This window comes from Microtus pennsylvanicus, chromosome 1 (genome assembly GCF_037038515.1).
Source record: "Microtus pennsylvanicus isolate mMicPen1 chromosome 1, mMicPen1.hap1, whole genome shotgun sequence".
NCBI lineage: Eukaryota > Metazoa > Chordata > Mammalia > Rodentia > Cricetidae > Microtus > Microtus pennsylvanicus.
Window position 1 is genome coordinate 111,946,210 of NC_134579.1, and position 21,926 is coordinate 111,968,135.

Below are 21,926 nucleotides of genomic sequence, written 5' to 3' on the forward strand. Positions count from 1 at the left end.
GGTAGGTGGGTACATGTGGGTCATGTGAAGGTCAGAAGACAAACTTAGGGAGTCAGTTCTCTTCTCCCACAATGTGGGTCCTAGGGATCAAACTCAGGTCACCAACTTGATGGTAGGCACCTTAACCTACTCAGACATCTCACTGGTCCCAGATTTTTGTTTGTCTTTTGAGACAGGGTTTCACATAACTGAAGGATATAGGTAAGTAAGAAGCTAGAAAATAAGAGACTTGTAGGCTCTGGTCACTGAGAGCGGCCAAACCTGTGACCCCAGGGTCTAAACTTATAATGCTAGCAACTTGTAATAAAAGGCAGATGTAAGAGCTAAGGCATTCCAGCTTCCCAGACCCACATGAGAGCTGGAATGGCGGCTGCTGAGAAGAACTGGAGAATCTCAACTTCCTAGCTTTGGAGCACGTGTTGGGTTAAGGGTCCCAAAACTGAGCCCTGCACCACTAGAGGGCAGCACCTACCTGCTGTCACCACTAGCTCAAGCCAAGGACAGTGGAGACTAGCACTTTGGCTTCCTCCAACACTCCCACAATCCCACCCCAGGATTTTGTTGGTTTTTTTTAAAATATTTTTTATGGTTTATTTAACTTTTATTTTATGTGCATTCGTATGAAGGTGTCAGATCCCCTGCAACTGGATCTTCAGACAGTTGTGAGCTGCCATGTGGGTGCTGGGAATTGAACCCAGGTCCTCTGGAAAAGCAGTCAGTGCTCTTAACCACTGAGCCATCTCTCCAGCCCCCCACCCCAGGATTTTGGGCAACCACAGGCTTGGCTCTTAATGCTTAGTAGCTCCCAAAAATCCTACCAGCCACATGGTCCCCAGTGTCCCACCGTGTAGTGTCCATATCTTCACAATGCAGCCCTATCTTTTCTCCTGTGATGTCTACCCTGACCTCTCTCCCTTTCTCCCTCCCTCTCTCTCACCCCCCACCCTTCAGTAGCACTTAAAAAAAAATACTCATTTATTTTGTACACAGAGTTCTGCCTGCAGGCTGGAAGAGAGCACCAGATCTCATTGCACATGATTGTGACCCACTACGTGGTTGCTGGGAATTGAACTCAGCCAGTGCCCTTAACTGCTAAGCCATCTCTCCCGTCCTCAGCAGCACTTTTGTTGCTACTGCTGCTGTGTGCACTGTTCTTGCAGAGGAATCACGTTTGGTTCCCAGTACCCATCTGAGATGGTTCACAAACACCTGTAACTCCAGCTCCGAGGGATCCGAAAGGAGAATTAAAAATCATTTTAAGGGCTGGAGAGATGGCTCAGAGGTTAAGAGCACTGACTGCTCTTCCAGAAGTCCTGAGTTCAATTCCCAGCACCCATATAGTGGCTCACAACCATTTGTAATGAGATATGATACCCTCTTCTTGTGTGCAGGCTTACATGCAGGTAGAACACTGTATACATAAACAAATCTTTTAAAAATTCATTTTAAGATAGCTGGGAGTAGTGGTGCATGCCTTTAATCCCCGCACTAAGGAGACAGAGGCAGGTGGACTGCTGTGAATTCAAAGTCAGCCTGGTCTATGTGGTAACTTCCAGGACAGTCAGGGCTACATAGAGAGATGTAATTTCAAAAATAAAAAATAAATATAATAAAAATGATGGGGCTGGAGAGGTGGCCCCGTGGTTAGAGTGCTGGCTGCTCTTGGAGAGCCTCCCTGTTTGTTTCCCGGCACTTATATGGCATCTCACATTTGTCTGTTAACTCCAGCTCTGTCCTTTTCTGGGCTGAGGGGACCACGTGCACACAGTGCCAAAACATATGCGGGCACAACACTCATACACAGAGATAAATAAGTCTTCTTTAAGAAGGAGAGATGGCTCAGTGGTTGAGTACTTGTTGTTCTTGTAGATGACCTGGGTTCACTTCCCAGCACTCATACGGTGGCCCACATCTGTAACTCTAATTCCAGGGGCTCTAACACCCTCTCCTGACCTCTGAGAGCAGCAGAAACATAATAAAGTATCCATAAATTCATGCAGTCAAAACATAATTACACATAAAATCTGAAAAAATTAAAATCTCTAGTTAGGGATGTTACCACAAGTACCTCACGAAAGTGAAGAAATCCATCCAAGAGTCCAAACAACAAAATTACAGTAAACATTTATTAAGCTGAAATGTTCACAATGTTTTAATCCAGTTCTTAAGTCGATTTACAAAGACCTCTCACATCAAAGCCAGTGATTAATAAATACGAGGAATGTATTCACCACTTCACAAAAAAATAAGCCTGACACGGTTTTTCTATAAGATATTCGTAGAATCAGCTTCCCAACTAAGGTATGTGCACGAGCCTGTGTGCACGCCCCCCCCCAACTATGTTCACAGAATGGCTTTCTATTGTGCTGAACTAAATACTCTATAAAATTTCTAAGCTGAGGCACAAAACAGAAACCCAACCATGAAGATACCATTGGTAGAAAAAAGAGTATGACTTGCAGCTAAGAACAGGGAAATAATTACCTCACGGGGGATTTAACTGCACACTAGTCACCGCCACAAGGAATGAATTCAACTGGAGGATATTCGGAGATTTATCACAGGTGCAGTCAGGAAACCGACGCAAGAGGAGAAGCTTGAGATCTGCAGAGACGTCAGGGCAGACTGTCATGCCACCAGCTGCCATAGCCGCCCGGGCGGCACCGCAAACAGTATGCTCCTTGTGCCACCAGGACAGAAAAACAGGTTCTCTGTGTCTGTCCTAGCTATGGAGGGATCACCAAAGGGCAAAACACAGAAAGAAGGATGCGACAGACTGAAGCTTGCTGATGCCAGTCAGGACATATCACCGCAGCTGTCCAGTGTATTGGGTTAGAACCCACAAAATATAGATATGTAATTCTACAATTCACAGGTGGGGAGCCCAAAGTCCAAGTACTTAAATGGTGATCAACAAAAACATTGCAGAATGGTCATAGGTTGTTTCGGAGAGCTGCTTGCATGCTTAGAGTAGAGCTCATGTGCCCAGGACCCGAAAGTAAAGAAGGCTGGGAGGAGCGCACTGGAAAGTCCCATGTAGCTACAAGTGCACACCAACGCTGGCTTTCTGGTGGAACTGGGTGATTCAAAACCCACTGGGTTGCTGGGCATGGTGATGCACACCTTTAATCCCAGCACTTGGGAGGCAGAAGTAGGCGGATCTCTTGTGAGTTCGAGTCTAGCCTGGGCTAGAATAAGACCCTGTCTCAGAACAAAACAAAGTACTATGGGCACTGAAAGGAAGCACTTCAGACTGCCCACCAACCACAAGATGTAGGTAGAACCCACAACTTTAGATTCTGTGCTGACTCTTGAACAAAGTGTATGTGTTTGCTGAGACAGGATCTTGCCATATAACCCAGGATGGGTTTGAACTCACCACCTTTCTATCTCCAGGGTTCTGGGACTGTAACCACCTCTGGCTTCCCGATCATACTATTTCCAAGTCATTGGCCCAGCATGGGTGTGCCAAGGCCATATATAACAATGCTTCCTAGCATAGACCTCCCTTGGAGGTTCTCACAAGGTACCTAGGAAGGACATGCTCTCCTGGCTGCTTACCTGGCAGTCACAAAGGCCATCCAAAGTCCCCATCTCTACTGATGGCCCTTGTGACTGCCGAGCCTCATTTCCAAGCTGCCTCTCAGGAATGTCCCTGGGTCGCTTTTAGAATGGAAGACCCCATCATGAGTCACAAGGCCAGCAGTGAAGACATTCTTTTCCACACTTTATTGCCAGCAGAAAGAAAGCCAAGGCTCAGTAAAGGACCCAAAGGACAATAGATGTGAGAGATGCAGCCGGCGACAACGGAAAGCATGTTTGGAACATGTGTCTACTCGCTGCACTGTTACCAGTCAGTCTCCTGACAAGTACAGGAAAGAACCGCTACATAAACACTGACCACAGGCCTGGCTGGGATGGACGCCTGAGCTGGTTTGGTAGAGTGCTTATGTAGCATGTAGGAGGCACCAGGTTCCATCCCCAGCACTTCATAAACCAGGCATGGTGGCACATGTCTCTAATCCTAGTACTCGGGGGGGGGGGGTGGGGGGGGGAACAGGATCAGCAGGTTCAAAGTCATTCTCAGCTACGTAGTATGTTTGAGACCAGCCAGGGCTACGAGAGAACCATCTTAGAAAACCAAAACTAGCTGGGTGGTAGCAGCAATGGTGGTGGTGTGTGCCTTTAATCCCAGCAACACTCGGAAACTCATTCTGTGAGTTCAAGGCCAGCCTGTCTACAGAGCAGGTTCCAGGAGAACCAGGGCTACAAAGAGAAACCATCTCTGAAAAACAAAACAAAAACCAAGAGACTATGAGACTACTCAGTGGTTAGAACACTGACTGTTCTTCCAGAGGACCTGGGTTTGATTTACAGCATCCACAATGGCGGCTGACAATGGTAACTCCAATTCCAGGGGATCTGACACCCTCTTCTCGCCTCAGGTACGTATGTAGTAGATACACAGACATACATGTAGACAAAACACCTACACACATAAAATAAAAAGTTCAAAATAAAACACCAGCATCACAAATCACCAACCCTGAAGGGCAGAGTGGTGGCACATGCCTTTAATCCTAGCACTCTGGAGGCAGAGGCAGAATTTCTGTGAGTTCAAGGCTAGCCTGGTCCGCAAAGCAAGCTCCAGGACAGCCAGAGCCACACAGAGAATCCCTGTCTTAGGGGAAAAAAATGAAAATAAAATAAATCACCAACCCAACCCTCACTAAAAACAAAACAAACAAACAACAAAAACAAAAAAACCACCAACCCGAATGTCATCACCTAAATCCTCAATCCTCCCCTTGCTTGGTAAAGCTAGTACGTAAAGTGAGAAAGAAACATCAGGGAATTAACGCTGACTTTCAGACAGTTCAAACCCTGACCCCATCTTCCTTTCATTTAAAAAAATTATACATGTATTCATTTGGGGGGAGGGATGGCAAACCATGGCCTGTATGCAAAGGTCAGAGGAAAACCTGTGGGAGCTACCTGTCTTCTTCGTGGTGTGGGTCCCGGGAATCAGACTTAGACTTGGTGGCACGTACCTTCCCCCAATGAGTCATGTTGCCAGCCGGACTCTTTATAACAGACCCCACAGTAGCTGCCATCAAATGTCTCTTTACCGTGTTATTCAGTGAGGGGGAGCTGTACACAGCCCCGAAGATAAAGCATGAAATGAGGTACAAAAATACATCTTTCCACATAGAAAAGAGATGGAGGAAGGGAGGCCAAAAAGCTGCATACTTGCACAGAATGGAAACAGAAAAAGAAAAATCTTTAACTATGTGGGGGTTAAGAATACATCCAAACAGGGCTGGAGAGATGACTCATTGGTTAAGAGCACTGACTGCTCTTCCAGAGGTCTCAAGTTCAATTCCCAGCACCCACATGGCAGCAGACAACTGCCCATAAATAACTCCAGTTCCCGGGAACCTGACATGCGTGACAAAACACATAAAATAAAAAAAAATAAATAAAAAATTTAAAAAAAGATGCACACATTAAAAAAAAAGAAAGAAAGAAAGAATGCATACAAACAATGCCAGGCGCAGCGCACACCTTTAATCCCTGCACTCGGGAGGCAGAAGCCAGGGGATCTCTGTGAGTTCAGGGACAGCCAAGGCTATGTAGAGAGACCATGCCTAAAAAAAAGAAAAATACAACCAAACAAGGTAAAATATATGCATTTACCATCTGAAGTTCTACTACTAGAATGTCAAGTAACATTCTACTCTGCCGTGGACATTCTTCCATTTCGAATGAAGGCATTCTGGGGCTGGACTCTAGACTGTCTCAGTCCCACCCTAATCACTGCATACAATGGGTGTGGAGTCACACACCCGCCATCCCTGCACTCAGGAGGTGGAGGCAGGGGGAGCAAAAGTTTAAGGCCAGTCTTGGCTGCTTAAGCGAGTTCAAGGCCAGCCTACTTAACGTAGGGTGTGGGAAACCCTATCTGAAAGAATTAAATGAAAAAAATTAAAATGAAGGCATCTTGTGTGTTTATGTGTATCAAACTATAAAACTGGCTTTAGAGTCTACATTTGGTCAGGCTAGAAAATATATTGCAGATCTTTTTTTTAAACTTTTTTTCTTATTATTGTCTCAAGACGAGGTCTCAATGTATAACTGACAGACCTGGAACTTACTATATAGACCAGACTGGCTTCAGACTCAAGAGATCTGCCTGCCTCTGGCTCTTGTGTGCCGCTAAACCTGGCTTCTGGTCTATGTAATCCTGGCTGACCTGGAATATAATAAACTGAGCTAGCCTCAAAATAGCAGCAATCCTCCTGCCTCTGCCTCCTGAATACTGGGATTGCACTCTCAGCTACAAAGGACTGTCTAGGACATCTCTGTGGCCATCAGCGAGGGGAGCCGAGGCAAGAACAGGGATGCTCAGCTTTGTAGAGGCTGATATATAGAGGCCGGTGGGCAATATTTGCAAAGCAATATTTGGTATGATATGGCCAGATATTTGGAAGGAAAGATGAGTTAGCCACTAATGTGCCCCTCCCCCAGTTACTTCCACCCTGAGCTGCAAGTAGATTTGTCTACAGTATCTGAACAATACATAAGTGGATGTTTCACACCAGAAGTCACGTGTGTCCAATGTCCACAGAGAGACTTCCCCAGTATGGGTTCCACAAGTGAATGAAATTCAAGAAAGTGTGAGCCCCATATGGTCATCTAGAAAACAGACATATCTTCAGAAGGACCCGAATCTGTATTCCAGACACTTGCAGCCCAAAACAGAACTTCTCAGACACAGGGCACCAGAGCTGGTGTCAACTGGGTCCCTCCAACAAGCGTGGCTCCACGGTACACTGAAAAACCACAGAGCCAATGGCAGTCCCAGCCACATCCTGCAAAAGCCAGCTTTCTTTCCACAGAGTCCTGGCAGAGCAGTGTCATCTTCAGCCTCTGACCTAATCCTCTGCCCACCCTTCTCCCCAAGGTAATTAAAACAACAACTCCCTGGACCCCAGACAAAAAGCACCTAACACACATAATCATAAAAATTTTAGGACAAACAATTTAGATCTTAAGGTTGCTGATGCCTAAGAATGTTCTAGAAGCAATGAAATGAAAGATGTTACTGACTATAAACAATTTCTTGTATGGTCTTGAGTCAATTAAAAGCAAAATAAATAAGCAAATCCCACCAGGGTCCAGTTGGCTATATGGGCCTAGCTGGCAAACAGGGAATGTGTGATTCAGTTAGATTCTGGAATAATCTTCAAGGCCCACCCAGAAAGTTTTTGGCATCAAACTCCAAAGACATTTTGTAGCCCCATCTGTGTAGTTTCCTTCTAGAAAGGCTGGGTGTTAGACTACATTAAAGTCCAGAGACGAGAAAAAGATCCCAGGACGTCTATGGGTACCTTCATTCAGAAATACAATGGACGGGCTGGGGGTGGGCTCAGCATCCCCAGCACCATAAAAACAGAAAGGCATGAAGAAACACAATGGAATGACCAAGTGCACAGGGTCCCTAGGATCCAAAGGTGATGGGTTCCACTCTGAGGCCCAGGTGTCCAAAATAACAAGAGACAGCACTCATTAACCAAGTCACCTCCAACCTCAGAAGACGTAAAAGTCACATTTGGGAATGTGAAGATAACACGCACAGCGCCCACCCAGCAGCCAGTTTTAACTTCCATAAAATCTTCAAGTGCTTTCCTCCAAGTTCTCATAAACTTGACTGGATCTGCCTTTATTTAAAAACCTTACAAAAGATTTAAATGTTGGGGGGGAAATCAACTTTATATTCTATGCAGATAAATTTCTCTGACTACACAGTTAATAGGGGTATATCCATTGTTCAAAAAATACGTTTTTCCCACCAGCAACACTCTGATTAAGTTCTATTCTACATAAGTTCTTTCTCCTCCAGTGGGTCTTAAGGTTGACACACAGTGGGAAATACCAGGTGTGGCATTCTTGCTCGGTTTATTGGGAGGATTGGGGTTTGGCTGCCGGCTGTTTTTCTTCTTCTTCTGTTGTCTTTTGACTTCACTATGGCTGGTGCCCTTAGATGTCCGGGCAACTGACCTTCACTTGTCCTTGGAGTGGTCAAGATTCTCCAGCACCCTGTTGAGGCGGATGTTGAGCAATCTCACCTGGTTCTCCAGGTGCTCCAGCTTCTCCTCTACACTGGGGCTGCCAAGGCCACTGGGACTGCCTCTCCAGTAGCCCATGGGCCCTGTCATAAAGTAGACGGCCACGACAAGGCAGAGCGGCAGCACAGCGTGCTCAGGCTCACCCTCGTACTTATGCAGAATATACACACAGGACATGGAGAACAGGATGACACGTACGAGCCAGAAGAAGCGACCAAACACCAGGTGCAGGAGGCTAAAGGTGAAACCCAAGGTCAGAGACAAGAACCAGTAGGCCAGGAGGACCACACCAACCAGCACCAGGGCCCGGGTGGGACTGTTGGACACGGAGGCTGGGCTGAAGTACTGTGACAGGTTGGACACTACGAAACAGAACAGAAGATAGGGCCAGTTATTCCCACGTGGTCAGGACCTTCTTTGAAAGCAGATGGGACAGCTGAGCTCAGGGACTGGACCCAATGGCTCCTGTCACAACTTAATACAATGAAAGCCAATTAAAGCAAGCACTTGAACCTGCAAGTAGCAGAGGAAGCACAGGTGGCCCTCTGGACTGTTTGTCACGTCATGAGTTTAAAACACCTGTGAGGCTGGAAAGACGACGGATCCGCGGTGAAAAGTGGTAAAAAGCACTCTTGCAGAGGACCCAATTCAATTACCAGCAACCGCAGGGTGGTTCACAACCACCTGGAACTCCAGCTCCAGGAGACAAGTCCTCAGATACTGCACATATGTGGTGCACAGACATACATGCACAAAACAGCCACACACAAAAATAAGTGACCAGTAAATCTCAAAAAAAATATTTTTATAAAAATGTTGCTGTGGTTTGAGCTCGAGTCCTTGTGTTTGCAATGAGCTATCTCCTCAGGCTGGTCAGAGTGACTTGCATCTGTTATCCCAGTACTTGGGAAGCTGAGGCAGGAGGATCAGAAGAAGCTCAAGGTCATTCTTGGCTTCAATTGTAGTGAATTTGAGAATAGGGTGGAGTACAAGTGAACCCTGTCTCAAAAGCAAAGCAAAACAACAACCACAAAACCAAAAATAACAGTAAAACAGAAACAGTAAAATTGATTTCAACAACTTTGAGACGGGGCGGGGTCTCAGGTAGACCAGGCTGGCCTTGAACTCAGAAATCTGCTTGCCTCTGAGTACTGGGAACATGAGCCAGCATGGCAGGGTAAATTTCATTAATTTCTTTTGGCTTTTTGAGACAGGGTTCCCCATATAGCCCTGGGTGGCCTGGAACTCACTCTGTAGACCAGGCTGGCCTCAAACTGAAGAGATTTCCTCCTGAGTGCTGGGATCAGAGGCATTCGCCACCACACCTGGCCTTCACCAATTACTTTTCTCTAACGTGACCGTAGAAAACTTCTGTATGCCTCAAAGTTTATTTCTATCAAACTGATCCGAGTGGAGGAGTCTTCATTGTAACAAAGACCCTGAAAACTGATGGGGAAGGAAGTGCTTGGGACCAAGAACAGTCACCTTGACTATGGTTCCAGGAGAGGCAGCTCTCACACACTCCTGCTTCAAGCTTGAGGTACAATTCTGAAAAACCTTAGGGTACCCCGCAGCTTATCTAAGTCAAGAGGGAAACCCACACCCTAGAAACAAGGTATTTCACCTCCCCCTCCAGCTCCTCTCAGCTGATCGCAACAGGCCTAGGTTCCTCAGTGATGCCTGGTGTCCTGTAGCTGTCTGGCTCTGCGGTTTCCCAGCCTGAGCTGCATGCAATTCCTTGCAATCAAGTTTATCTCTACAGGCTCGCCGCCCAGGGATGGCAACCTGGAACTGCACAATCCCAGTAGGGGATGGCTGGGGCAGCCTCACAGGATTGCACACAGTTGCAGTGTTTGCTGATGTGTTGACTCAGCTCCAGTCCCAGGGAGGGTTGTAACCGCCCTGGGGGCAGCGTGCTGCACAGTATCCTCTGAGAGCCACACCCCTGCCTCCCATTCTCCATCTGAATAGCAAGGTGGCATGGCCTGGCATGAAGCCCTTCGAGGGTTGAAATCAGTGATTCAAGGCTGAAAGTGAGAACTAACAAAAGCAGTGATGTGTGGGCCCCACCTGTACAGAGTGCCTCCACTTTGAACCCTGGTCCCAGATCTGTAAAGAAGGGATGCCCAAGACTAGTGAGAAGTCTGAGAGGGGCTTGTTACAAGGCTGTATCTGTTTTCTGGCCCCCATATACCAGGTGGCTGACAACGCTTAGATGGTGAAATCCATCCTCTCTCCCAGTTCCGGAGGCCAAAAGGCCAAGTCCAGGACCACGTTCCCAAAGCATGGTCTCCCCTGACTCTCCACTCATACTTTTTTCTCTACCGACTTTGTCTTGGCCATGCTGAAACACAGCTCTGAGCACACCTAGACAAAAGCTCTTAGAAGCATCCTATGGCCTCGGCTTTCAGGGAGGCTCCAGGTGGTCGGTCCATGGCCCATAACATCATCATCACTGCAGGCTCTGCCTCCATCATCTTCACAGCCTTCGAAGCTTGGTGGACCACACGTTCAGCTATTAAAGGTAAAATGCTCCTTCCTTCCTGTGGTGCCCTTAACACTCATGTACCCTCAGTCGGGTGCAGGGAGATTCACTACACAGTGAGACTGCATCAAAACAAGCACACAACACTGCATGTGGCCATCCCCATACCTACCATCAAGTCCAAGGACTTCCAAGAGCTCCATCCAAACTTTCCCTACTGTCTCCACGAACATGTCCACGCCCTGCACGAACCGCTCAGTCAGTCTGGACAGTAACTGTAGGGATGAGAGGACAGTAAGAACCCGACCAACATACTGTCTTCTCAAACCAGTCAAGCACCGGAGCGTGAGCTTGGGAGAGGACATCTCAACAGAAAAATCAGGAGCTGCCTCATGGGCAGTCTGGAGTCAAGTTGATAGCTGGCCCACCACCATGCAGAACGGGAAGACGCCCCCGCCCTCCACACACAGGAGCAACACTTGGGGTGAAGGTGAGTGGCTCTCAGTCAGGGTATCTACTTCCTCTGCCTAGGAGTGTCTGCCCTCAAGATGCTTCCCAGGGCAGCTGACTCTCTAAGGGCCCCACTCTGAAATCTGAGACCACGCAGCAAGGGTTCATGCTCTGTCTGTGACCTCGAGAATTTCATTAGGTCTCTAGGTGATTCGGAAAACCCAGTAGACCGGAAAATCAGAAATTGTGCTACTTACTGCCTGATTTCCTTATTTTCTTTTGAATAATTGATCATGCTGGCTAGTGTCATGTTGATTTGGCACACGCTAGTGTCATCAGAGAAAAGTCTCAATGGAGAAAATGCCTCCAAAGAAATAGGGTGGTAGGCAGGCCTGGAAGGCACTGGAAGGCATTTTCTTTTTTTTTTGGGGGGGGGGGGTTCGAGTAAGGGTTTCTCTGCGGCTTTGGAGCCTGTCCTGGAACTAGCTCTGTAGACCAGGCTGGTCTCGAACTCACAGAGATCCGCCTGCCTCTGCCTCCCAAGTGCTGGGATTAAAGGCATGCGCAAGGCATTTTCTTAGTTGGTGATTGATGGACGAGGTTCCAGCCCATTGTTGATGGTGCCATCCCTGGGCTGATGGTCCTGGGTGTTATAAGAAAGCAGGCTGAGCATGTCACAGGGAGCAAGCCGGTAAGCAGGACCCTCTACATTTTCTGCATCCTATATCGAGGTTCCTGCCCTGCTTGCGTTCCTCTCCTGACTTAGGTCATGGTGCCGCATCACCACAGTATTAACACTAACCAGGACAGTGATATCAGATGCACCTAGCACAAATCTCAAAGCCAGGGCTGGAGATGTAAATCAGTGGATAATGTTTTCCTAGCACGCATGATGTCGCCACATAAACAGGGGGGCTCAAAACTGTAACTCCAGCTCCATGGAGATCTGAAGCCTTTCTCCGCTCTCTGTGGTTGTGCGAGTGTGCACATGCACACACACACACACACACACACACACACACACACACACACACACTTTAATAAACTTAATCTTAGAAAAGGAAAACATGAAAAGCCAAGCATAGCGGTGTTTGCCTGTAATCCCAGTACTCAAGCAACAGAGGCAGGCAGATCTCTGTGAGTTCAAAGCCAGCATGGCCTACATATACATTAATGAGTTCCAGGACAGAGTTTGCATAGTGAGACCCTGTTTCAAAAAAAAAAAAAAAAAAAACAAGCAAGCAAACAAACAAACCAACCAAAAAAAAAGAAGAAAGGAAAGAGGAAGGAGGGGAACACAGGCAGGTAGCAGCACAGTTTGACAACACCAGTTGTCCAGGAGTAGTATGCAGGAGTTATTTTAGGGTAAGTGACATTCTGGCTCACGCTGTACCTTCCAGGCCTTGGTTTTCCCAGCTGGAAAATGGGTTCAGGAAAGGATTTAACATAGGAAGCTGAAGAAGCTCAGTATAGCCACCTGGCCCACAGCAAGTGACAGGACCCCAGGGGCTTCTGTAGTTGTCCAGTCAGACCAGTGACAAGGTGGCAAGGAGGGGCTCCTGGAAGGACAAATCCAGACCAGAGGTTCTTTCTCAAGCTGTGAACCGGCCACGAGGAAGAGGACACACCAGGGCAGGTCCCAGCCCTTGCCCTTTCAGCTGGAGAACATGCTGGTTCCTCTGGTAAAGTTAGACATGGAAGGAGACCCACAGACTTTATGGAAATGAGAGGATTCAGCTGTGTTCTCTTAAATTTAATTGTGAAGCCCCTAGTCCCCGGTGAGAGAAACTCTGTAGACAGGGTCTTTAAAGAGGTAATTTGACTACAATGAGACCACTACAGTAGGCCAAGTCTACTAGTGCAGAGGTTGTTTTTTTTAAAAAAAATTTATTTATTTATTATGTATACAATATTCTGTCTGTGTGTATGTCTGCAGGCCAGAAGAGGGCACCAGACCTCAATACAGATGGTTGTGAGCCACCATGTGGTTGCCGGGAACCAAACTCAAGACCTCTGGAAGAGCAGGCAATGCTCTTAACCACTGAGCCATCTCTCCTAGTGCAGTGAGACGGGCTTGTCACCCCAGCTACTCAGGAGGCCGAGACTGTGTGTGTGTGTGTGTGTGTGTGTGTGTGTGTGTGTGTGTGTGTGTTGGGAGGGTCGTCTATGCAAGCACCAGGAGGCCGAGACTGAGTGTGTGTATACGTGTGTGTTGGGGGGGTTGTCTATGCAAGCACCAGGAGGCCGAGACTGAGTGTGTGTATACGTGTGTGTTGGGGGGGTCGTCTATGCAAGCACCAGGACTGGCAGAGTAATGACCCCGAATGAGGCAAGAAGGAAATCTCATTCAACAGGACTCAGTAGTTCAGAGCCTGGCCCCAGGCAGTTTATTTTGACACATTTAAGCACAGTGTGAGGGCCAGCCATGATAATCTAAGTCTGGACAGGTCACCCAAAGGAAGTTCTTTACTTCCTCCAACCATTATCACCTGGGACTCTGGCCATCAGTGAATCAGTGGAGGCTGGAGTCTCAATTGTTTACGATTGACTCACCCCCACATTTACTACTATAAAACCCTATTCTAATTGAGCTGGGGGCTCTCTGGTTATTCCAATACAGAGAGGGAGTTTGAAAACTTGATTAAAATCAAGGCTCTTTGTTTTTACATACGGGACTCTTGGTTTCCTTGTCGGCTTGCGGGGATTGCGAATTTGGGCATAACACACATCACAATTCGGTTTTCTGGTGTAACACAATCCCATGTGTGCACAGGGAGGCATAATTACATCAAAAACGCTCCTCAAAGTTCATGTCACTTCTCCCATGAAGACAAGCTCTAGATCCAGGCTACATGTGTCATCTTATGGGCCGAGTGGAGGATCTGGCCTGGACTCTATCATACAGATAGCACAGAAGTCATCTGGGCTATCAGCCACCTCCGGTCCTGTTTGTGAGAGCCTGGGGGAGTCCCTGGCCATACAGATAGCGCAGAGGTCATCTAGACTATTAGCCACCTCAGGTCCTGGTTGTGGAAGCCTGCGAGGAGCCAGGTATGGCCTGGCTCCAGAGATAACACAGGGGTTACCTAGGCTATAGTCGCCTCCATTCCCAGCCCTCTGAATGGAAAACAGGTTGTACATCTTTTCCCTTGAAAAAGACAACCCTGTATGTTTAACATTCCTGTGCTATCTGTGAGCACAAGGACCTCTGTGCTCTCAAACAGGCAGGGAGATTGCAAGTTCAAGGCCTGCCTTGGGTTAAAGAATGAGTTCAAGGCTAGTCAGGACATCTTAGTGAGACACCCTCCCATCTCAAAATAAAAAAGTTGGGGGTGTAGGTCAGTGTTACAATCTTTGTCTAGTTAAAAAAAAAAAGAGAGAGAGAGCTAACATCAGACACACAGAGGACAGCCATCAGAACAGAGGGTGAGGAAGGCCTGCAGGTCCATTCTGGGGTACAGGGGAAGCCAGCCTACCACAACCTTGACCTCAGATCTCCGGCCCCAAAGCAGTTAGAACTGCATTCTCATGTTCCAACCACCCACTGGGGCACTGAGTTCCCAGTGAGTGACAGCAGAGTTCGGAGCCTGGAGGCAGAGCCAGTAGATGGCAGGTCAGAGAGCTGTCTTACATTAGGACTCCAAATGTGCTGTTGCAGGGAACCCCAGGACAGGGGTGGGAGGCAGAGGGGGGGGGTGATACCAATATGGCATGGTAGAGCAACACAGGTAGGGCAGACTGCCAGGAAATGTTGTCACTAAACAAAACAGGTGAAGGAAAATAAATAAATAATAAAATAAAAATTACTCATCATGGGGAAGAGCATGCAGGAGCGGGGCAGAGGATAACTTCGTGGAATAGGGTCTCCCCTTCCACCTTTTTGTGGGTTCTGGGGATTGAACTCAGGTTGCCAGGCAGGCACAGCAAGCACCCTTATGTTCGGGTGAGGGCTCCACACCAAGCCCCTCCCCTGGAGTAGCTTCATTCCATACTCCACCGGAGAACCCCAAAGGCGTTAAAAGGCCCCACTTTGTGGGTTCCCCTTATGCTCTCAACTTCCCCTGGGCCCACAGGAATGCTGTGCTCAGAATACACCTGGATTTATGGATTCGGCAGTGGCAGATTCCCATTAACAGGAATCAAACAACATTTTACTCACTGAGGAAAACTTTACCCTCTCAAGGATAACTTTCAAACACTGATCTTCCTGCATCTACTATTCAGTGCTGGAGTTATCCACCATGCCTAACTTTATTTTATTGAGATTACGTCTCACGTATCCCATTTTTTCTGGTGTTTTGGAGACAGGATCTCAAATACACACACACACACACACCCCACACGCGTGCGCGCACCAAAAAAATATGATTAGCACCTGCATACTGCGAAACATTATTAGAGTTAAACACCCATTTCCTGGGTGGGATGTTTGTGGACTGTGCAGAAGATACCACGATATTACTGTCTTACTTCAAATGGTGAAAAAAAATGCAGAAAGTGTGTGCGCATTGCGCTTGTAGAACAAACAGAAAATACGTGCAATGGGTGAAGGCAGGCTGAGGGTCTTTGTGCTCTGTTCTTTCAACTTTACAGTATTTTGGAGTTCTTTTTTTTCTATTTAGTATTTGAGTTTTATTTAAAGAGGAGGAGAAGGAGGACAAGAGAGTCAGGGAAATGATCTAAGTAAAGGCACTTGCCACTATGCCTAAGTTTGACCCCTAGGACTGAGAGACCTCCCCCCAAAAGGTGGTCTCTGACCTCCACACAAACTGTGGCATGCACATGCCCTCACCACGTAAATAAATAAATAATTATAAAAAGAAAAGCATTGTTTTGTTTTGTTTTCGTGACAGGGTTTCTCTGTGTAGCCCTAGTTGTCCTGGAACTAGCTATGTAGACCAGGCTAGCCTAGAACTCACAGAGATCCCCTGCCTCTAGAGTGCTGGGATTAAAGGTGTGCACCTCAGTCACCTAGTTCTTTTGATTTTTCAATGCACAGTGTCAGGCAGCCCAGGATGGCTTCAACTCACAGCGCAGCTGAAGCTAACCTTGAACTATTGCTACTCCTGCCTCCACCTCCCCAATGCCAGGACTACAGGTGTGTTCCAGAACCAACCTGGAACAGACCCACTCCTTTTTTTTTTTTTGTTTGTTTGTTTTTTTCAAGACAGGGTTTCTCCATAGCTTTTGCTTCTTGTCCTGGAACTAGCTCTTGTAGACCAGGCTGGCCTCAAACTCACAGAGATCCGCCTGCCTCTGCCTCCCGAGTGCTGGGATTATAGGCGTGCGCCACCACCGCCCGGCGAACTTCTAACATCCACAGAGGACGCTGTCTATGTGCACACCAAACAGTTTGCACAGAAAGGTCCTTCTCTCGTCACATTTGGAGGGACACACTCCAGTAAACTCCACCACACACAGCCTTTGCTCCCTGCAAACCTTCAAAAGCAGCAAAGCAAACTGCCAAGGCCAAGCAGTGTCTGATCACGTTTACGTGAAAATCCAAACAGGAGAATCTGTAGAGACGGAGAGACTAGCAGGTAGGTGCCTGACTATGGTGGAGGCCACAGCTGATGGCTTAGCCAGTGAGTTTCCTTTGGGGGTGATGGAACAGTCTGCAGCTAGATAGAGGTGATGGGTGTGCGAGCCTGTGAACATGCTTGCCCTCATCAAACTGAAAATGGTGAAATGTGGACTGACCTGCATTTTATTGCCATAACTAAGAAAAAAATTAAGGGGCTAGAGCTATAGCTCAGTTGGCAGCGTGCTTACAGGCATGGAGCCCTGGGTTTGATGCCATGAGCTGGGTGTGGTGGCTCATGCCTGAAAATCTAGCACTTAAGAGCTGGAAGCAAGAAGGGTCAGGAGTTCAAAGCCAACCTAGAATACAGGAACCTTGCTTTAAAAAAAAAAACAATCCGGGTGGTCATGGACCACACTTTTAATCCCAGTACTGGGGAGGCAGGGACAGGCAGACCTCTATGAGTTCGAGGCCACCCTGATCTACAGAGCGAGTTCCAGGACATGCTCCAAAAGCTACAGAGAAACCGTGTCTCGAAAAACCAAAACCAAAACCAAAAAAGCCAGGTGTGGCCTTACACTGGTAAATCTCTGGAACTACAGAGTGGTAAGACTGAAGACAGGAGGATGGCAGTTGTTAGTCTAGCTCCAGGCTCAGTAAGAGACCCTGTTTTAGCAAATAAGACAGTGTGATGGAGAAGAACAATTAAAAGTTCTCCAAGCTAGGCGGTGGTGGTGCACACCTTTAAACCCAGCGCTTGGGAGGTAGAGGCAGGCAGAGCTCTGAGTTTGAGGCCAGTCTGGTCGACAGAGTGAGTCCCAGGACAATCAGGGCTGTTATACAGAAAAACCCTGATAAAAACCAACAAAAGCCCTCCCTCCTCTGGCCTCTGTGTGAAAATGTATTTGTGTGTCCACATACACGCACATTAAGAAGCGGGAAGCACTCTGCAGGCTGAAGCAGGAAGATGGTATCCATGGCCAGACTGACTACATAGCAAGTCTCTACCTCAAAAATGAAAAGGGCCAGGTGGTGATGATGTACACCTTCACCTTTAATCCCAGCACTGGGGAGGCAGAGGCAGGCTGATCTCTGTGAATTTGAGGCCAGCTTGATCCACAAAGTGAGTTCCAGTTCAGTCAGAGCCATAACAGAGAAACCCTGTCTTGAAAAACAAAACAACAAAAATATTTTTTTCTCTACTTATTTGTTTTTTGTTTTTTTTTTTGTTTTTCGAGACAGGGTTTCTCTGTGGTTTTGGAGCCTGTCCTGGAACTAGCTCTGTAGACCAGGCTGGTCTCGAACTCACAGAGATCCGCCTGCCTCTGCCTCCCGAGTGCTGGGATTAAAGGCGTGCGCCACCACCGCCCGGCTTCTCTACTTATTTAAAGTGTATGTGTGTCTATGTGCATGCACACAATGTCCGTGCAGGTTAAAAGAGGGTGTCAGAACGCCTAGAACTGATATTACCAACTACTGAATGGAACCCAGGTCTCTGAAAGAGCAGTCAGTGTTGTTAGACCCTTAGGTCACCTCCCTAGCCCCTGACTTGACGTTCTTTTCTTTCCTTGTTTCAGTTTTTTGAGACAAGTTTTCTCAGTAGCTTTGGAGCCGGTCTTAGAGCTTGCTCTGTAGATCAGGCTGGCCTCGAACACAGAGATCCGCCTGCCTCTGCCTCCCGAGTGCTGGGGATTAAAGAAGTGCGCCACTACCGCCCGGCATAGCCTTTCTAAGGCTACAATGCTTTAATACAGCTCCTCATGTGTGATGACCCCCAACCATAAAATTATTTCATCGCTACTTCATAACTGCAACGAATAATAATGTAAATATCTGACATGCAGGATATCTGATATACAACCCCAAGGGGTCATGACCCACAGGTTGAGAGTCATTGATTTGGGGATAGTGATGTCCTACAATGGGGAAAATAAATTTGTAAGAACTCTTTGGCGTGAGTGTGTGTGTGTGGGGGGTGTATATATGTGTGTGGGCGTGTGCATATACTCCACCTGTGAAGGTCAGGACAACTTGCAGCAGTCAGTTCTCTCTGCCCACCATTTGCATGCTGGGGGAGGAAAGGAGCTCAAGACATCAATCAGGCTTTCTGGAGAGCACATCTGCACTTTCTCCTGCTGAGCCATAGTCGTGGCCCTCGGTTAATTTTAACTACAGGAAAAGTCTGCTGTGTAGTTTAACAGGCCTGGCTTTACTAATTAGCATCAAACCTGTCCTGTAGGTAGGAGGCTTTTAAAAAGTTTGTTTCCCAGGCACGATGAGCCACGTCTTTAAACCCAGCACTCCAGAGACACAGACAGGCAGAGCTCTGTGAATTTGACTCCAGCCTGGGTTAGATAGTGAGTTTCCAAGTCAGTCCAGGGCTACATAGAGCGACCCGGTCAAGAGAGAGAAGGAGAGAGAAGACAGAGAGAGAAGGTACTCCACATTCTAATCATAATTTGTGTGAAATAAGTCTTATTCATGGTGGTATGGGTTTGAATTGCCACTGGGCCTCCATAGCTCTGGCCTGGGGGTGTGGTCTTGACCACTTCTCTTGTCTTATGGGGCAGAAGAGAGAATCTGGGGAGCTGGATGTGACTGGGTTGTATGGACTGAATACTTGCTTGTCAGTGATGGGAAATATTTCCCTATGAAAGGGATTGGTCTAATGGCAGAGTAATAACACCTTCATTCATCTGAAAGTTATTAAGAGTAGCCTGAGTGCTTAGCATGCACAAGGTTAAGAGTTCAGTCCCCAGCACCCCAAAATACTGATAGATAATAACTATTAAGCAGCCGGTAAATGAATATTCGTAGTAACCAATTTCAAAACAGCCATAAGGAAGCTGGAAAGATGGCTCGGCAGTTAAAAATCCATACTGCTGCCGGGCAGTGGTGGCGCACGCCTTTAATCCCAGCACTCTGGAGGCAGAAGGAGGAGGAGCTCTGTGTGTTCGAGGCCAGTCTGGTCTACAGAGTGAGTTCCAGGACAGCCAGGACTATTTCCAAAAAAAAAAAAAAAAAACCCAAAACCCATAATGGTATTACCAAGGACCTAAGTTTGGTTCCCAGCATCCATGTTATACAGCTCATAACTGCCTGTAACTCCAGCTCCAGGGCATCCAATACACTCTTCTGACTTTTGTGAGCACCATGCACTCATGTGTGTATAAACACACACAGCCGTATGAATCACACATAATTTAAAAAAAAAAATGAGCTGGAGAAATGGCTTAGTGGTTAAGAGCATTCCCTGCTCTTCCAAAGGTTCTGAGTTCAATTCCCAGAAACCACGTGGTGGCTCACAACCATCTATAATGAGGTCTGGTGCCCTCTTCTGGCATGCAGGCATACAGACAGACAGAATATTATATATATAATAAATATTTTTTAAAAATACAACCAGGCTTGGTTGCACACACCTTTAATCTCTGCTCGGGAAGCAGAGACAGGTGGATCTCTTTTGATTTGAAGGCCAGCCTAGTCTACACAGAGAGTTCCTGGACAGCAAAGACCCTGTCTCAAAAAAAAAAAAAAATCGAATTCCTAATGTTCTTCTCCCTCATGCTAAGGACCATTAAACTTTTAAACTTTCAGGTTTTAAACCTCTAAATACCCCCAGCAGGGGTAAGCAATGTTCAATTCAATTACCCCCATAGCCAAGATCGAACTTTCAAAAGAGGGCCATGACTCTGGGCCAGGAAGGAGCCAGCTGCGTCAACACATCATAACGAAGGAGCTAATGTTCCCACCCCCACTTAAGAGACAGACAAACTGAGGTTTAAAGAAGGGAAGCCAGTAACAGGCAAGACGGCTAAGCCAGTAAAGGTACTTGCCACCAGGCCTATGACCCGCTTTGGATTCTCACGACTTAGTGGTGGAAGCAGAGAACACTAAAGATGTCTTCTGACTCTCACAGGTACTTGTGCGCGCGCACACACACACAAACACACACACACAAAATCAACAAATAAACATAATTAAAAAGCATTAAAAAGTGAAGTCACTGAAACTGGGGAGATGCCTCAGTTGACAAAGGGCTTCCTGTACAGGCATGAGGACCAGGGTTCAGAAGGCAAAGCCGGGCAGGGCTCTATGAATTTGAATCCAGCCTGGTCTATATAATGAAGGTTCTATATAAAGGGTTCAAGCCCAAGAGCGCTTGTAAACCTGCTGCTTGGGAGGTGGAAGCAGGACGATTCTAGTGGCCCACTGGCCAGCGAGCCTGGCCTAATCTTCAAACTTCGGTGCAATTAGAACTTGTCTCAAAACACAAAGGTGGATGGCTCCTGAGGCCGACCTCTGGACTCCACACTCACACACACCAAGTGAAGCTACTGGTCTAACTTCATCAGGCTGGGAAAGAGAGAGCGCCCCAACTTGGACCCAAAGTTCTCTGGACTCCACAACCCCAGGGCCAGAGACCAGGAAGGAAGGGGTGAGGAAGACAAGAGAACGCGTGCACCTCGACTTCTCTTTTCTTAGCATGGTGCACACACATAGATGCCAAGGCGGAGAGTGGAGAGCTCCTTGGTGGAGGGGATCGCCCCAGTCCCGGAGACCCCAATTCTCAAGCAAAACCGAAGGCTCCAACCGAGAGGTGACCCCCTCAACCGCCCCAAACACACAGTAGGCGCTCAAGCTGCCAAAGCAATAGCTCAGACCCCATCACCCCCTGGAAAGGAGAACTTGGCCCAGATATCTGTGAAGCAAGGGGTGGGAGGCTGGAGGCCCTCGAGGCCAGGCCTCGCGGGGACGCGGGTGTCCCCAGTGCCTGGCTCACAGTGGGAGACCATTGAGACGCGGCGGGTCAGCGCGCGGGCGTCACGCGCTCCTGGGGGCTGCTCTTGGCCCGGGCTGCAGCAGGCCGCGACCGTCCCCAGCCCGGGCCCCCCCCCCTCCAACGGTCTCCCGGCCCCGCAAGGTGACCGCGGGCGCACCGCCCACCTTCTGAGCCGCGCGCACGTTGTCCTCTCCAAACAGGCTGCTCACGCTCTGCGAAAAGGTGCTGGCCGAGCGCCGGTGGCTGTTCTTATCCGCAGCCCCGCGGCCCCGAGCCCCCTGCGCGCCAGGGGCCACCAGCGCCAGCAGCATCACCGCCAGGAGAAGAAATAGCAGCAGCAGTCGCAGGCCGACCCGGACCCGGGGCTCCTGGGACGCGCGCGCACCCATGCTCGGCTTCGGGAAGAGGGTCTTGGGGCTGGGGGTGGAGGGGAGAAGGCGGAGCGCACGGCCACCGAGGGCTCCGGGCCGCACCGCGTGGGCGCGCCTTCTCCCCGCCCCGCCCTACAGCCCCGCCCCACGCATGAAGCCCCGCCTCCCGCCCGCAGAAGCCGCCCCC

The 21,926-nt window shown here is 48.1% G+C and overlaps 1 protein-coding gene across 1 annotated transcript; it reads right to left on the minus strand.

Annotated features, from left to right (window-relative positions):
• Positions 1–2,112: 2,112 nt before the first annotated feature.
• Positions 2,113–21,879, minus strand: Bri3bp (BRI3 binding protein). The gene is made up of 3 exons (XM_075978170.1): positions 21,533–21,879; positions 10,787–10,889; positions 2,113–8,491 (listed from the first exon to the last, which is right to left on the minus strand). Exons 1-3 carry the CDS (start codon positions 21,755–21,757, stop codon positions 8,064–8,066), a joined length of 756 nt encoding a protein of 251 aa, XP_075834285.1. The 5' UTR covers positions 21,758–21,879; the 3' UTR covers positions 2,113–8,063.
• Positions 21,880–21,926: the final 47 nt, after the last annotated feature.

Coding starts and splice junctions, on each gene's coding strand:
- Bri3bp (XM_075978170.1), bottom strand. CDS start 21,757: ATGGGTGCGCGCGCGTCCCAGGAGCCCCGGGTCCGGGTCGGCCTGCGA. Junction 10,890..21,532: donor ACGTGCGCGCGGCTCAGAAG/GTGGGCGGTGCG, acceptor TCATCCCTACAG/TTACTGTCCAGACTGACTGA. Junction 8,492..10,786: donor GGAAGTCCTTGGACTTGATG/GTAGGTATGGGG, acceptor TCTGTTTCGTAG/TGTCCAACCTGTCACAGTAC.